The 16251-nt window shown below is 35.8% G+C and overlaps 1 protein-coding gene across 1 annotated transcript in view; it reads left to right on the top strand.

Annotated features, from left to right (window-relative positions):
- LOC149542172 (uncharacterized) overlaps positions 1-15092 on the top strand; it is a 120715-nt gene extending 105623 nt beyond the window's left edge. Inside the window, exons 9-13 of the mRNA XM_089797196.1 lie at positions 6106-6219; positions 11697-11744; positions 11974-12055; positions 14490-14543; positions 14769-15092. Of these exons, the coding sequence (XP_089653322.1) occupies positions 6106-6219; positions 11697-11744; positions 11974-12055; positions 14490-14543; positions 14769-14839 (369 nt within the window). The 3' untranslated portion in view covers positions 14840-15092. The remainder of the gene's footprint in view (positions 1-6105; positions 6220-11696; positions 11745-11973; positions 12056-14489; positions 14544-14768) is intronic.
- The last annotated feature ends 1159 nt before the right edge of the window (positions 15093-16251 follow it).

The raw sequence follows: 16251 nt of genomic DNA, 5'->3' as shown, positions 1-16251 counted from the left end.
AGGATGGTTGCTGGCTACTAAAATGAACCACAATTGGAAGAGAAATATTATGTTGATGGAAAGCGGAGGGCGGAAGTTTGCCATTGATCTTTGAACTCAAATAGTAAGTGAAGAAATGGCGTCGTTATTGGAGTTCGAGTCAAATGGGGAACATTAGATAGATGAGGGTAGAGCTCGTATGGATACGAACAATGAAGGCATTTTAGAATTGGAAGAATGTTTAGGAGACGATACTAGTTCACCGAATGGACTTTTCCATTGGCAGATGGAAGACTATGAGCTCTTCCACTCTTACATGCTTGGCATCGAGGAGCCTGAAGCTGAGGAGGTATTTCCACTGGAGTTTGGGGAATACAAAGAAGGCAACATAGAGATCAACGAGAGTCCCGTCCATTGCTTTGAAGGGAAAGCAATAAGATATGAAGAGTCGTCACTAGAGGCTACTAATCTTGGCGACGCAGAGAATTCGAGGAACATACTTGTTGGAGATGATTGGAACCCGGTACTGAAGGCTGTGACATTTAAATTCTTTATGGAGTATAAAGATGTATTTGCGTGGACTTACAAGGAATTAAAAGGGGTTCCGCCATACATGTGTGTCCACCGCATACCCTTGGTACTTGGAGCCATACCTGTGCGGAAGCTATTGTACAAAATGAACAAGAACTACGCAACCTGCATAGATGAGGAAATACAATGAATGTTGAAAGCCAACATAATATTTAAAGTTCAAACGAGTGGGTGTCACCAATTGTGATATCCATTAAGGACGGGATCCAAATCCGGATATGCGTGATTTCCAGTGGCTGAATGCGGTCACAATAAAAGATCCCTTTCCAATCCTCTTCATTGACACAATTGTAGAAGAAGTGGTAGGACACGAGATGTATTCCTTCATGGTTGGATTCTTTGGCTATAACTAGATCTCCATTGTTGAAGAAGATAAACTGAAAACTACTTTTGCGGTGGAGGATAGAGTGTATGCTTACAATCAAATGACCTTCGGATTGTGTAACGCACCTGCTACGTTTCAGAGGATCATTTTGCACATATTTGACAAAATGTCGGTAGGCAACTTCCGAGCATTTTTGGATGATTGGTCCATCTTTAGTGGACAGGACAACCACTTGAAGGCACTCCAGGAATGTATGGAGAGCTGTTAGTGGGCAAGGTTGGCATTGAATCCAGAAAAATGTTGGTTCATGGTTCCTCAAGGCAAACTGCTTGGGCACATTGTTTGCAAGTCAAGATTGAAGATTGACCTTGATAAAGTAAGGGTGATCGTGGAAATGGAAGCCCCAACGGAGGTATTTGGTGTCGAGTCTTTTCTCGGGCACATTGGATATTATAGACGGTTCATTAAGAACTATGCCCGAATTGCTCTTCCCTTGGACAAGTTGACACGGAAGGGAGAACCGTATGTTTGGAGTTTCGAGAAGGAGACTGCCTTCACAGAGTTGAAAAAAAGATTGTTGGGGGCGCCCATCTTGGGGTACCTGAACTGGGACAAGGAGTTCCATGTCCATGTGGACGCTTCAAACTTCACCATAGGTGCAATGTTGGTGCAAACCGACGACCATGGCTTGGATCACCCAATATATTTTGCAAGTCAGCTACTTTCAAAGGCCGAGAAGAATTACAACACCACTGAAAGGGAGGCTTTCGGGATGGTGTACTTGATACAAAAATTTCGACATTACTTATTGGCTACACCATTTACCTTTTACGTGAACCACCAGGCGTTGATGTACCTAGTGAACAAACCAATTATCCAAGATAGGATTAGCAGATGGTTGTTGCTACTGTAGTAATTCACCTTCACCATCATTGTGCGATCCGGGAAGAGTCATGTCATTGCGGACCAGCTTTACGAATCATGTCTGGAGAGCCATCGGAAGGGGTCGATGATTTTCCGAATGCACACTTATTCAAAATCGCCATTCTTCTAGGATGGTACAAGGCTATCAGGGAATATCTATCGACGTCTCAATTTCTGAGGGAGATGTCGCCAGGCAAATGGTGCAAACTAGTGTTAAGGAGCTAGACTTTCCAACTGATGGTCTCCTATACAAGATGGGCCCTAATCAAGTGTTGAGGTGATGTGTAATGGAAGAAGTGCAGAGTGTTCTAAGGGAAGCACATGAAGGTTTGGCAGGAGGCCACATGGGCCCTGACACAATGACACGAAAGGTCCTACTTGTTGGGTTATAGTGGCCCACACTTTACAACGATGCACGGGAATGGGTATTGAGCTGTGATACATGCCAGAGAGTCGGCAAACCACTCAAGAGGGACTTCACGCCATTAAATTCGTCCCACGCCCAGGAGTTGTTTGAATGTTGGGGTCTCGACTTCATGGGTTCGTTGAAGGTGAGTGGGGCCCGACGTTGTCGATACATGGTGGCAGCTACGGAGTATTTAACAAAATGGGTAGAGGCATGGGAACTATTCGACAACTCTGCAATAAGCACGACAGTTTTTGTATGAACAGATCATCACACGGTATGGCATACCTATCCAGTTGACAAGTGGCAGAGGGGGTCACTCAATCACGTGATCAAATTATTGACAACAGAATTCAAGATTTTTCATTCGTTGTCAAGTCCGTATTACCCACTAGCTAATGGCTAGGCGGAGGCGACAAACAAAATCCTTGTAGCCATCATATATAAATCATGCGGAGTGGAATAGGCAAATTGGGAAGAAAAGTTGCCTTTGGCGCTGTGGACCTACCACATGACATTCAAAATCACAATTGGATAGACGTTCCAGTTAATGTTTGGCCAAGAAGCCGTGGTACCAGCCGAATTTATGGTCCCAAGTCTTAGGATCGCAATTGAAAATAGACTTGGAGATATGGATAGTCTACGAGAATGCTTATACCAACTGACCAAATTGGATGAATGGAGATTGACAACGCAATGGGCGACAAAGTTTGTGTAGACCCGTCGAAAGGCATGGCATGACAAACATTTGAAAAGAACAAGGTTTCAACTAGGCCAACTTGTGCTTCGATACAATGGCCACAATGAGATAAAACTAGGGAAATTCAAGGTTAAATGGCTCAAACTGTATAAAGTGAGAGAATTCAGCGACAATGGATCCATAAAACTATGGACCTTGGACGGGCAAGAAATCCTCAACACCATCAATGGATCGAAGCTGAAAAATTTATTGTGAACGACAAGAAGGCGAAATGAGCAGTAATACCAGACAAGAATTAGACTTGTTGAGTTAAAAAAATGTTGTACTTCTTGGGATGGATATGACAAGTATGACCAGTATGATAAGTTACCTACGGGGTGAACAATATTAACATGATGGATGGATATGACAAATGTGTTGACCCAGTTAGCTCATGGTGGTCACTTTGTATCATAGTAATGAGAATCGCGCCGAAATCGTGTGAATCGCCGATTCAGCGATCAAATTCATGCACGCCGATTTTTTTGGTGTCGGAAATTGTGATCGACGATTTCATCGGGTGAATCTCCTGAATCGCATGTATCGGCGATTCACTCAAAAAATCGCCTGAGTCGCCATCAGAAATCGCCAAAAATCGGCTGGTAGCAACAAGCATGTTTAGTTGGAAATAATAAAAAAATCACTTATGTTTTTTGCTTTCTTTTTTACCTCTCCTCTTTGTTATAACCCTAAAGGGCCTTCTAATTGTTAAGCATGACTAGAAGAGAGGAGAAGAGAAAAGAAGAACCATAGGTTATAAAAATAAAATAAAAAACGACGACAAATAAAAAATGTTTAGAATGCATAACGGACGATGCCCAAGGGAAGGGAAAGACATAATCAAGTAGTAAAACATCTGCGGTTCCCAGAAAGAGTGTGGGATCAAAAGAAAATCACAAAAACACTGTGTTCCATGTAGTTTTCTGTGGGTTTCAGAGTGCTAATTTGGTCTTGGCGACGGGGGCGCTGCCCCAGGACCCCGCTGGGGGTGTTGCTCCCTAGACCCCCAGTCGCTGTGGTTATCAGTCGGGGGAAGTCTGACCAGTTGATGAGACCTGAAGCTATTGCAGGCATGGAGTGTCTGTGGTGGAGAGAACAACAAAGCAAGCCTTTCGAGAGGGGTGATATGCTTTGAAGCACTTGGAGTAGGTGTTGGATGTGAAGCTGTCTTATAAAAACTCTTTACCCCATGTGGTAAACACAAACTTCCATGTTTATATATGTTAAGTTTCAACTTCTATTTGATGATGTTATGGTGTGTTTAAGTTATATTCAATAAAGGGTGCATGAAATAAGTCTTAAATTGTTAAAATCTCTACATTTAAAGGGTTTTTTCAAATTTGCCAATTCATCGCCGATTCACCTCCGATTCACGATTCGATTTGGCCGTGCCGATTCCGATTCTTGTTACTGTCTGTATATCCTTTCTTGCCTAGTTCTTTTCCGGTCATGGTGGTTAGGACTCATACCTGTTGGCTCACTGGCAAGTTAATGCCCTCGTTCCCTCTTTGGCAATGCTTTCCCCCCCTTCATCGTGTTCCTGCAAAAGAAATTTATCATGGTAATAACATATTTCCAAATCTTTTAATCAAAATCAAATAATCATTTTAGCCAAACCATTTTCCATTCATAAAACATCATAACGCAAACCAATATTTATGAATCATAATGATTAACCAACTCTTCCATCTCACATGAAACCATAATGAACAACTAACCCTTCATTTTCATATGAATCCAAAATAAATAGCAAAGTTTAACCAACCAACACAATTTTTCTTGAAGTCTCAACGACTATAACAAACACTATAACAAATGATGAATGATGATTGGCTAGAAAGGGCAAGGCAAGCCAAGATCAATCTTGAACTTGTTTGTGATGTTCACCATTCATTTGATGATGTGAGACATGAGTTGGACAGTGTGCTTCATAGTGTTGGGAATTATCATGTTTACATCGGTTTAGAGTAGTGGAGATTTGAAGAAGATGCACCAAGTCTTCTAGGGATCCAGGAATTAAATGGTGTACTTGATCTTAATCAAATTTGATTGTGGTGATTTCTCGGGGCAAACAGTCTTGGGGTGGGAAGATTTGTAATGTCCCCAATATGGAGCCAAGGGATTATTAAGGGTCTAAAACGATTAATTAAATAAGAGGCCAAAAGATAAACTCCGAACAAATATTTTATTTATTCATTATGGGGCTATACCTTAAGTTCCTATTTGTTAGTCATAGACGTGGAGTCACTTTAAGTTATAAATGAACTTTCTTGGTAACTTATTCTTGGAGGGATTTCTAATAAATGGTAAACTTACTGCTTAAGTCAAGTCACCTAAAATTCAGGATTTATGGAGGAGTTCACTGCTTTTTGGAAGTATATTCTTTATAAAGGGGACTGAGGGCAATTAGAAGGATTCATTATGCTTTCTATCAATTTGCTTTGTTTATTTCTCTGTAAGAATGCAATTTGCCTGCTTTTTCTCAAGATTAAATCCTTAAGGATTGAACTTGAATGCAACCCCATCTTTCCTGATCCATCTGCATCTATTCTGGTCACAATCTGACAAGCTGCAAATACAGATCATCTCAGTAGGAAGGAATGAACAACAAGCTGCTGCAGTATGCCAAAGATTCAAAGAGTCTGTTCTAACAGCTAGACAGATTTTTCCAAATCAAAAGCCCAGTTTGCTCATTAGACACAAGAAATAGATTGTTTTGTCAAATGAATTATATGTGTCAAGGGTGAGTTCATTTTAGTTTCAGATTTTCAGCTGCAAGTTGAAATGATCTTGACATATCTTAGACTTTGCCTAAGCTCAGCTATTTCCAGTATTTTTTCTTTATTCAAAGCTGTGCATGTTGAGAAATGGTTTCCTTGTGATTTCATTTCAAATTCAGTATATGTTATTGTTCGTATTGAAAGACCATGTTCATAAATCGAGTTGGTAATGAATTAAATCAAATTCAAAAAGACAATTTTCTGAGAAATCATGGTTAATATATTTCGCTAGAAATAGCTTTGTTTCCTTTACGTGATATTTTTTGAATAATCTTGGCTGAACTAATGGAATGTTTCTGAAGGGAAATATCTATTGGAATAAGTTTATGAAATATGTTGGTTCTGGTTCATTGTCACTCAGGCGCACCCATGGTTCAGAGGTATTGAATGGGACAGGTTGTATGAGATGGAAGCAGCATATAAACCTGTGGTCACTGGGGAGTTGGACACACAAAATTTTGAGAAATATGATGAGGTAAAACAAGTTAGCATATTCATGTTTCTTCGTTAACCAAACTTATTTTATATTTATTGTGCATAACTTTTACTTATTTATCTTTGTAGTGCCTTATGATTTTTTAGTATTGAATATGAATGTGCAATCAATGATTGATATCTAATTCCTCTGTGAATATCTTGGAGATCACCCTATTCATGCTCTTATTGAAGCTTAAAGTTGTCTGTGAAAAAAAAACTAAATAAATAAAAAATTCTGATATATTTGCATGTCACAAGTACTAGTTTTTTTACGAAAAATAATTTAGATTTGTTTTAACCTTCAACTTTCTCATAATGTAAATAGTTTCTTTTTATTCTTCCTGTAGCAGAATGAAATATATATTGAGGATAAATACATATTTTATCATATTCAGATCTTTCTTCTTTAAAGGAGACTTGGAATGCAAGGCTAGAGTACAACAAATTATGTGGCAAATGCCTATATGCTTTTGTTCATCAACTTAACTTGTAATATCATCACTTTATAGCATTATAAATGCTACTTTCTACTTAATCCAATCAAATCCACCTTCAGAACTCTTTGCCTCTATGCTTGGTGAAATATTATATGGAGGATTTCTATATTTCATCCATTCGGGGCAATTCACAGGTTGTTAAGCTAGTGCTTAAGATGAGTCACCAAATTTTTTCTTAAAAAGGTCTCTTATGAGTTGGTAGCAGTGTACACAGCTTTTGCAATATTCGTCTTGTCAGCATTCAAACACTTAAGAATCCTTTTTGCTCTCTTAACAAAAACAGCAACACATTCTGTTATAGCACTTTTTCAAGAGTTGCTTATGTTATTCTCCTTAATTTCCCACATTGACATTACCTAATGGATTGATCTCATGAATACAATCACAGCTTCTTCTTTAGGTCTGAATTGTCCCATGAATGTTTAGTATACACCAGAAAGCTTATTAAAGTCTTTGACTTAAACTTAGGAGAAGCCACAATTTAGGGTGCTTCAATGAGAGGTAAAGAGATTGGGCTGAAGCTATGCAGTGACTGCTAAATTAGGAGAAGCCACAATTTAAATTATTTGTGGTACTATTAACCAAAAAAAAAAACAGCTCTACCTTTCCTAAATTCAGGAATCTACTTGCATAGACCTTGCTGTAAGTATATAAAATATTTGGTCAGGGTTAGGGCTATTTGTACTGTTGAGATAAGTGAAATTTCTAAACTACTTATGTGTGTTGCTCATTAACATTTGCATCCAGCTTGATTTGGCCAATTAGAGTAGAAACATTTGTTAGGATTAAGATGTGATTAAATATGCAAATCCTATATGTATATGTATGTATGTATGTACGTACGTATGTATATAGATATATATAAATATATGTGTGTGTGTGTATGTGTATGTATAGCTATGTATATATATATATGTATATCTATATATACATATAATGTCCAATACGCCTAGAAATGCACATGGATGCATGGGGTGTAATTGGACAGATTATTTGTATTTAATATTCTCCTTGGATTGTTGATGTTAGCTGTGTATTCATGAGGGTAGTGGGGCTCTAAGATGGCAACTACTTCTGACTTTGGGCTTAATGTGAATTGCCAATTCTAGGCACTAGGATTGAGGTGCGGAGACTTTTTTCATAACCACTGGCACCTACATGAGTTGTGATCTCCATAACTGAGCTCTAAACTTGAGGATTTGAGAGGGTTACGAGTCAAAGATGCCTTTGTGGTTACATATGATACTGGAAGATACTTTGATAGTGTCTACATGAGGCCATTTTAAGCCATTGGTTGTGTTTTCCATTCTCAGAAGATGCTCTCTAAAGTGGGCGTGGGACGATTTTTGCATGACACCATGGTTTTGCTATCCATTTTCGGGTGAAACCATTTATGAATTTTCGTCTTATTATCTATATATTGGAGGTGTGAGATAGTAGTTTGATATTTCACACTTTCACAGGTACACAGGTGCTGCTGGAATGCTATTAGAGTTGATGGAAGTATGTTGGTATTATATCATGCCTATTGAAGATTAATACATATTTTTGGTCGTGTTGTTTTTCCCGAAAAGGGTTTTCTTCATGAAAATTCCATGTTATGCATGGCAAGTTTATGGTATGTTAATTTATTTCTATTTTCTGACTTATTCTTCCACTCTTATCATTTACGAGTTATCCAATGCTGAATAATAAAATTTCAGATTTGCATGCAGTAGGAAAAGTTTTATTTTCCGGTAGCTTCAGTTTCACCTTGTTTATCAACAATATTTTTGACTTATGATTCCACTCTAAATTATTTATGAGTTATCTAATGTTGATTAATTAAATTCCAGATTTGCATGCACTAGGAAAAGTTTTATTCTCCAGAAGCTTCAGTTTCACCTTGTTTATCAACAATATTTCTGTCAAAGGTCTTAAGCAATATCAATGTGAACCAAATTTACAACTGCTTTTCATCCAAGCATAGACAGTCTCAGTGTTTTAAATTTTTATAGAACAATTAATTAATAATTATATGTTTGCTGTGTTTGTGAATCTTTATCATTCAGTGGGAGCAGTTTTTCCTTTGTTTATTCTTTCTTTTGGTTGTTATTCAGTTCATGCATTGACCCTTATTCCACTAGTTTTTGATTTGTATTATTGGTCCTAAATTTATTTTTCCAGCACCACAAACCTTCCAACTGTTATATTAAATCTGCATAATCATCTTGCATTAACATTGCCCAGGTTATGCCTATTATTTATATTTCAATATCTAACAGTGTTGCATTATATTATTTAAAAGTTAAAATGGCATTATGATCAGATATATCATATATCCACAAAAAAATTCCACCAAGAAGTTTGGTTTAGATAAAATGCAGCCTTATGAAATAGCTCTCTTCAAGAGCAATACCATTTGGAAATGTCTACCTTTCACCATTATCACCATAGACTTGCATCATCCTATTTGATAATGACATGTTAGTGTATATGAATTGGTCTTTTATGTTGATTAATTGTCATGTGCAAGACTGTAATCCTGAATATGTATTTTGAATTTTAAAACATGACTAGGCGAGAGCTTTAGTCAACTCTCCATCGTTGGAGGTACTTTGGTTCAGCTATCTTGTCATAATGGTACTATATCACCCAGATCATATTTCTAATTAAAAGTGTAGGCTCAACAGGGAGAGAAAGTTATATTTTGGGAATGTAACTCTTGGTTTACATGCAGAAAGGGACATTATGAATTCTCATACAATGCACGAAATAGATGATAGTGTTTGTAAAGTTTGATTGAGGTTTTGTAATTATAATTCAACGGTACAAGTTTGCACTAAATTCCTACATTTTTGAACTCCGTAAATTTGAAAACTATGTACAGTCCATAATGTTGAAAAGATTTCCAGAATCTGATTGTTACTTAAGGACATTTTCAGTGGTTTCTGAAGTTCTGATTTCGGCAATAATTTATCATGCATTTTACATACATGAAAATACAAAAATGACCACAACCATATGGAATCAGTGAAAAGTAAGGTAGAGAGCATGGAGAGTATTGTATTATCAGGGATAAATTACACAATTGAGGCAGTGCCAAGAACTAGCTAAGAATTTAGAAATAGATGCGAGTAATTACATCCTTTATATTTAGTTCAAAGTTGCATGCACACATACAGATACATATACCAATAGGAATACAGCTATTTTTTTAAGACCCCCAATATGGATACAGCTGGATATGGTATTCATAAAAAACACGCGTATTTAATACACTTTTGTTAGTTATTGGAGGAGATTTTAACTATTAAAAACAATATAAATACATAATTTGTACATAAATAATTAAAAATCAATTTAACAATTTACAATATGCAAAAATAGTAGAGTTGCATTCAATGATAACCCCAAAAAATTGGTTTCTGAAACAAAAAAACATTTACTTTGTATTTTGAAATGTTCCCACGTACCGAGGTCTGGTGTCAACCAACTGGATCGCTGTACAAGTGCCTATAATGAGGACCATACAGTGTGAGGCTGAGTTGGTCGTATGGCAGGCCTTGCGTTGGACTGAGGGACAACAAGAAGAATGTATGGAGGTGGTGGGATGAAGGCGAAGGCTGTACGGCCATAGAGGGAGTAGTACGAACAAGGACAAGAAGTGGTACGGATGGATATATGAGCCCTACAGTGAGAATACTCCTGTTCATTCACAAACACAGATTTTTATGGAATCTAGATATCAAATAATAAATACTTAAATAAGATAATTCCTTCAAAAAATACATATGCCGAAAAGATGGTACTCCGATTTGCCAGATCCGAGCAAAGTATTACAGGCGACGGAATAGGGTGAGGGTTGATTCCCACTGAAACTAAGATGACCAAATAGGGAAGATCTTTCACTTCCACAATGGCGAACAACAGAGAATCCCAACAGGAATTCGCAGTACAAAGAAAATAATCCAAATTGCATACCTACAAACAACCTACACGCTGTGCTTAAATATCCGTTGGAGACAACTTTCCGAGGGTGTACAAAGATAGCGGACAGCGACACAACTACGGAAACAAAATAGAAATGGGTCTGAGATACATTAAATCAATCAGCCCGTTACAATAGTTTTATAAAATGATTCATTTTATAACAGGAACATTACAAATTTCTCATTTGGTGTAGGCTTTGTTTATTCGAATTGTTTTTTAAATTGCATGAATGGAGTTCTTTTAATAATTGAATTTAGGAATTTTTACGTCAAAATAAAAAAATCAAATCACATAGCATCCAGCCTGGATGGAAAATCAAGGTTTCTTGGGTACTCATGGGTACAACATCTGCCTTGTATCTGGGCCATATCAGATACGTATCCATTGTCAATACAGGGATTCATGCTCCCAGGGAGGGACAAAGGAGTATCTGGCTGCTGTGATTTAATTTAACCTGGAAATGTATCCTTTATACAAGATAGCAATATGTTTCTGGATCTGTATACTCATCAGATCAAGTTATTTTCTAAATATAATGCGAGCAATTTTTTTAAAGTTAATTTGCAAATGTTATTGCAGTAAATAGTCTTTGAAGTGTCATGATTTCGTCTTCAACGAACAAATTTGTAAAAGCACTTTCCACAAAGGAAATTAGTTCTTGCCAGTGTAGATAATTTATTTATTGTGTACATTGTATATAAAGAGTTTTTTGCATTGTGTTTTGTTGTCACAAGTATTCTTTGTGTATCACGTATGCCTTAATATGCTTTACATGGTGTGATTGGTTTTCTAAATTTTCCCATTTTATAGGAGGCTGAGTGGTGAATATTGTTTTTATTTAGCACAACCCATTTTAATAAAATAAATCACAACTTGACATCGAATGCTCAATATGCTGTGCAACTGAATACCTAGCTTTTATGTTTTGTGTGCATTGATGGAAAAAATCATATTTGAAAAGAGGACATGTATGTTTAAGCAAATTCCTGTCTTCTTTTCCATACAGGTTGAACCTCCACAGCCACCAAAATTAAGGTCAGGGCCTTGGCGTAAGGTATTTGATTCACTAAATTAACATCCCTTTTAGACCTAAGTGTAAATAAATGTAGGGGTTATGATGTAATAAGAATATGACTTAAGCATATGAATATAATTATGAGATTCAGAACTTTTCTAAATGTACAATGTATATTTATGATAGGAAATTTTGTCCAGGACAAGTTCTGTTGTAAAAATATATTGTTTTGTGATGTTTTTAAAAATTAAAGCCTGTTTTCCTGCAGATGTTAACATCGAAGGATGGTCATTTTGTTGGATACACCTATAATAACCGTGACATGTTTAAAGCAATCCAAGGAACGACTGGTGGGTGCAAACTGTTCAAGCATATTGTTGTACTAAGTATTTGATCTTTGATTGGGCCTTTTCTTTAAATATCATAAACATTTTTAATGAAACCATTCCTAGGATCAGCTCTGGTTGTAGTTATCAGCTAACGTTTAGTGTACATACTGATTGTAATAACGACAACCATTTGCTGATTTTTTAGTTGTTCTTACTCTTAACTACTAGCATTTCAAGAGTTATGTTTCTTGGTCGATAGTGAATCACGTTAGTCTATTAACTTAACTCAACCAGGATTCAACTGGCTAAAGGAAGTGTGCTGCAAAAAACTATGCTATGTGATTATTCTTTCCCCATTCTGAAATATTAATCTCACTACAAATGCAAACCCTTCTATGAAACATTTGATGATGTTTCTTGGAAGTAAATGCAAAAATCAGAAATATAGCAGACCATTTTGATATTTTTAAGTTTAAATATGTAAGGACATATCTCTTCATCCTAATAATTTAGGGTACTTCTAACTATAATTAATCTTAAGCATGCCACAAGAGCTCAACAGAATATATCTAGGAATATAGGATATATACTTTGGAATATATTGTATAATTATCTATAATATGAAATCTCTAACATGCCCTGCCCCTTCAAAAAAAAATTTTTGTACTCAATGCGCAACAATTATGGACGTTTCAGTATAAATTGTTCCATACTTTGCAAACTCTTTGAGTACTCTGTGGGTTGCTGGGTACTCTTTTTTTTCTGGGCGAGTTTTCACAATGCTCTCACAATTTTATAGACAAAAAAACCATGGTTAAAGATGACAGAAGCAGGGAGAATGCTGGTTAGAATGTGTTTGTCACATGTTTTTTCTGTGAAACCATGTATTTTCTTTTTTGAGATGTCAAATTTTAATTTAGTACATTTTGTAATTGAATTTTACAAAAGAAAATTTGTTTCCTTAAGAGATTTTCCTTTTTAGTACTTTCTAAGTTACCGAGTTTTTTGCCTAGTTTTTTATTACTTTATAAATTGCTGAGTTTTTGTTGAGTTGAAAACTTTGGCCTTGCTGAGTCTCAGAGTTTTAAGTCTATAAAGTTTGAACTATGAATTGTTCATCTTCTCCTTGCATCATCAATTCACAAATTCTTCTGCTTGATTAGGAACTCAGGGAGAGTTCTATTTCATAACTGCTTTCGTCTTTATTTCCTGAAAATAGTAATGAAACACCTGAGGGGTATGAATTTATTCCTAAACTACAGATCTCGCCTGTAGGCTATGTAAATGCTTTGGCTTTTGTGCTTTGCCATAGGTTTTACCATTAAATTTTTTGTAATTAGGCTTTATGTTCATTAATCTACCTCGAGGCTGTCTATGCTTTATATTAGTACTACGGCCATAGATTGGCTAGTAGGTTGTATACATATTAATTTGGGTAGGAGTTCCTATGCTTTTCCGTACATCTACATGTAGGCTATGGAAGTATGGATTTATCTGTAAACTGTGCCGTTGACCTTATTATTCCTGGATTATGAAAGTATGTATTGGCCTTTATGCTGAAATCTATGGCACTTTGACACTGGTGGCCTGAATGCATGACATCCAAAAGCAATATATGTTATTATTTAGCAGCTAAATCCAAGTTTATATTAGATAGAATAGACATCAATCGGTATCTTAATTATTCTCTATGTGGTTTCTTTCTAACCTAAAACCATTGGATCCACTTGGTAGCTCTTTCCATCTTTGTAACACCCATTTTATTTTCATTCCCGTATCATAGAAACTCCTGTCTAAGTCAGTCTTGTATTATATAAAGTTATATAACTACTGCGTCTATATGAACACATTGAGCTGAAACGACCACTGTCTCACGACATTGCACTTGCCAGAAGCCATCCGATCACAGAATCAATTCTCACTCTCGTAGCAACGGACATTTGAGTTTTGTGTCTCACAAATGAAGCACAATAAGAGAGATTTATTGATCTAGATGTTCTGAGAAAGATAATCAAAACATTTGGTGGACAAGCCCTCATTTCTTACTTGTGGGAAGCCCTTTTACACATTCTGTAGGATTAGTACTGTAGAGAGCATTATTTGATTCAAGCGCATTCACAAGGGAATTACACAAGGACAAAAACATTTACCTGACTATCAGCATATACTTCACATTCTAATAAAGTTTGTCGTCTAATTAAATTTGTCATTTGTTTGACCAGTCTCATGTAAAATGTGGTATTGATCTTTACAACTATGATTTTCATGTACTTCTCGGATGAAAGTTTGAATGGTGATTTGGAGTTGAAGAGAAGCAAGTGAATTGGATTCAGAATGTCGTATAATTTTAACAAAGTTTGGTATTAATTATACCGGTTTAAACCTCTTTCTAGATTAAAATTTGGTTCGCTTATATGAAGAGAGATTGAGAGATATTTCTTTTCTTGACTATCAGAGATTAAAGAAAAGATCCAGCCAAAGAAGAAGCCTTCCCTAGTCTCCTTATTTGGTAAGAATGGCTATCCTTACCAAAGAGTTAGCTATGATTTTACAACTTCAGTTCCAATCCATTCTATCATCAGTAGTCCTTATTTGCATCTCTGCAAGGATTGGTACTACCGCTTTTGATAAATCTCCTCCATTTTGGAGAATAAGTATGTTATTTGTGTTTAAGGAACATCTCATACATTCCTCAATATGTTCTAACACGTTCATGTTTCTTGTATTTGAACAGAGAAAATTGATTTGGAAGAAACTACTAGTACAAATGGTGACATAGTGGACGCAACAAGAGGAGTCGCATGAGCATTGTCACTAGTCTTTATTCGAACCACCTTTACTTCCCTTTTTTCCTGTAAGGGTGATGCCGTACAATTTTCATCATAATATTTTGTACAGAATCAAAAAAATGAGATGGAAAATAAATGCTCGTAAAGGGCAGATTAATTCATGAACAAATCTTATGTGAAGTTAAAAAGGGTGTGACGTCCCTCCAATTAATTGTAATATTTATGTAATTTTATTTCGTTTTAAGTTTCAAGATTGAATTTCAACCAAATGCAAATGTTTGGTTCTCTCTTGGGTAAGCAGATCAAAATTTTTTAACGGATCTAATGTTATATTTTATTAGATCATTTTTTTTAATGTTTTGAAGTCATGGTTTACAATTTCTTAGAGGGTCATAGTCTAAGAGGCCAGAATGTTGCGTTGTTAATATATAAATTATATTCAACAATCCAACTAACCTTAATTTCAATGTCAAAAATGTTTATCAAATTCACATGTTATCTATATTAGACGTAAATGGCATGATAAGAAGGTATTTACATTCGTAATGGTCCAATAATGATTAGTTGAAATATTTGCCTTCGCATTTTACCAATGACATGGCTCTGATCCGCTGAGGATGTCATGCTTTATGGAGGGGCAACTTCAAACCTTTTTTATTAATACCTCTTCATGAGTCTAGTGTAGAACCATAAACCCCTGTCTATTTGTATCAAATCACTTATAATATATACATTCTTGTATGCATGTATAAAATAATTTTTGCAAAAAGATGGTAACATTTTTTTAACAATGATAAAGAAAAATTGAAAACATCTCTAGCAAAGTAATGAGAGAGCTTATTATATACTAGACTAATAGGAAATGAAAATGACATTCCATTATATTGTGAGAGTTGAGGTGAACATGATCTTTAAAACCGAACAAGATGCAAAGAATTTATGTAACTATTACTAAAAACATGTCCTTAATAACAAAAATCCTCAAGGTGTTCTTGGCAATTGGTAACAAAATGTTTTATTATAAGTTGTCTATGAAGAATCGAAATAGTAATTCAAATAGATTACGATGGAAGTCTTGTGTGCATTTATAGCCTTTCTAGCTAGTTTAAAAAGATAAGCATTGTTATTACAAAACACAAACTTAAAAAAATTAGATGACATTAAAGCGAAGTAGAGAACTCAAACTTGAGGCATGATGTATTTATCCTTTATGCAAAAATTGGTCATTTTAAAACAATTATAATAGGTTCCACAATGACTTCAATTATTTTGATCTATAATTGTCTTTATATAATGCATAGAGATAAGATAATGATATTAATGTCCAACAAGAGACCAACAGGGCTCTAAGGGATTGTAAGATTACAACAGTGCAAAAAAGAGCAATCCAGTAGGAGTACCAAATGACGTCCAAGAGAGAACAAACAA

This window comes from Cupressus sempervirens, chromosome 8 (assembly GCF_028749045.1).
Source record: "Cupressus sempervirens isolate cs-2001-9-10 chromosome 8, ASM2874904v1, whole genome shotgun sequence".
Taxonomy (NCBI): Eukaryota; Viridiplantae; Streptophyta; class Pinopsida; order Cupressales; family Cupressaceae; genus Cupressus; species Cupressus sempervirens.
The sequence above is the reverse complement of the archived record's forward strand: the minus strand, read 5'-3'. Positions and strand labels throughout refer to the sequence as shown.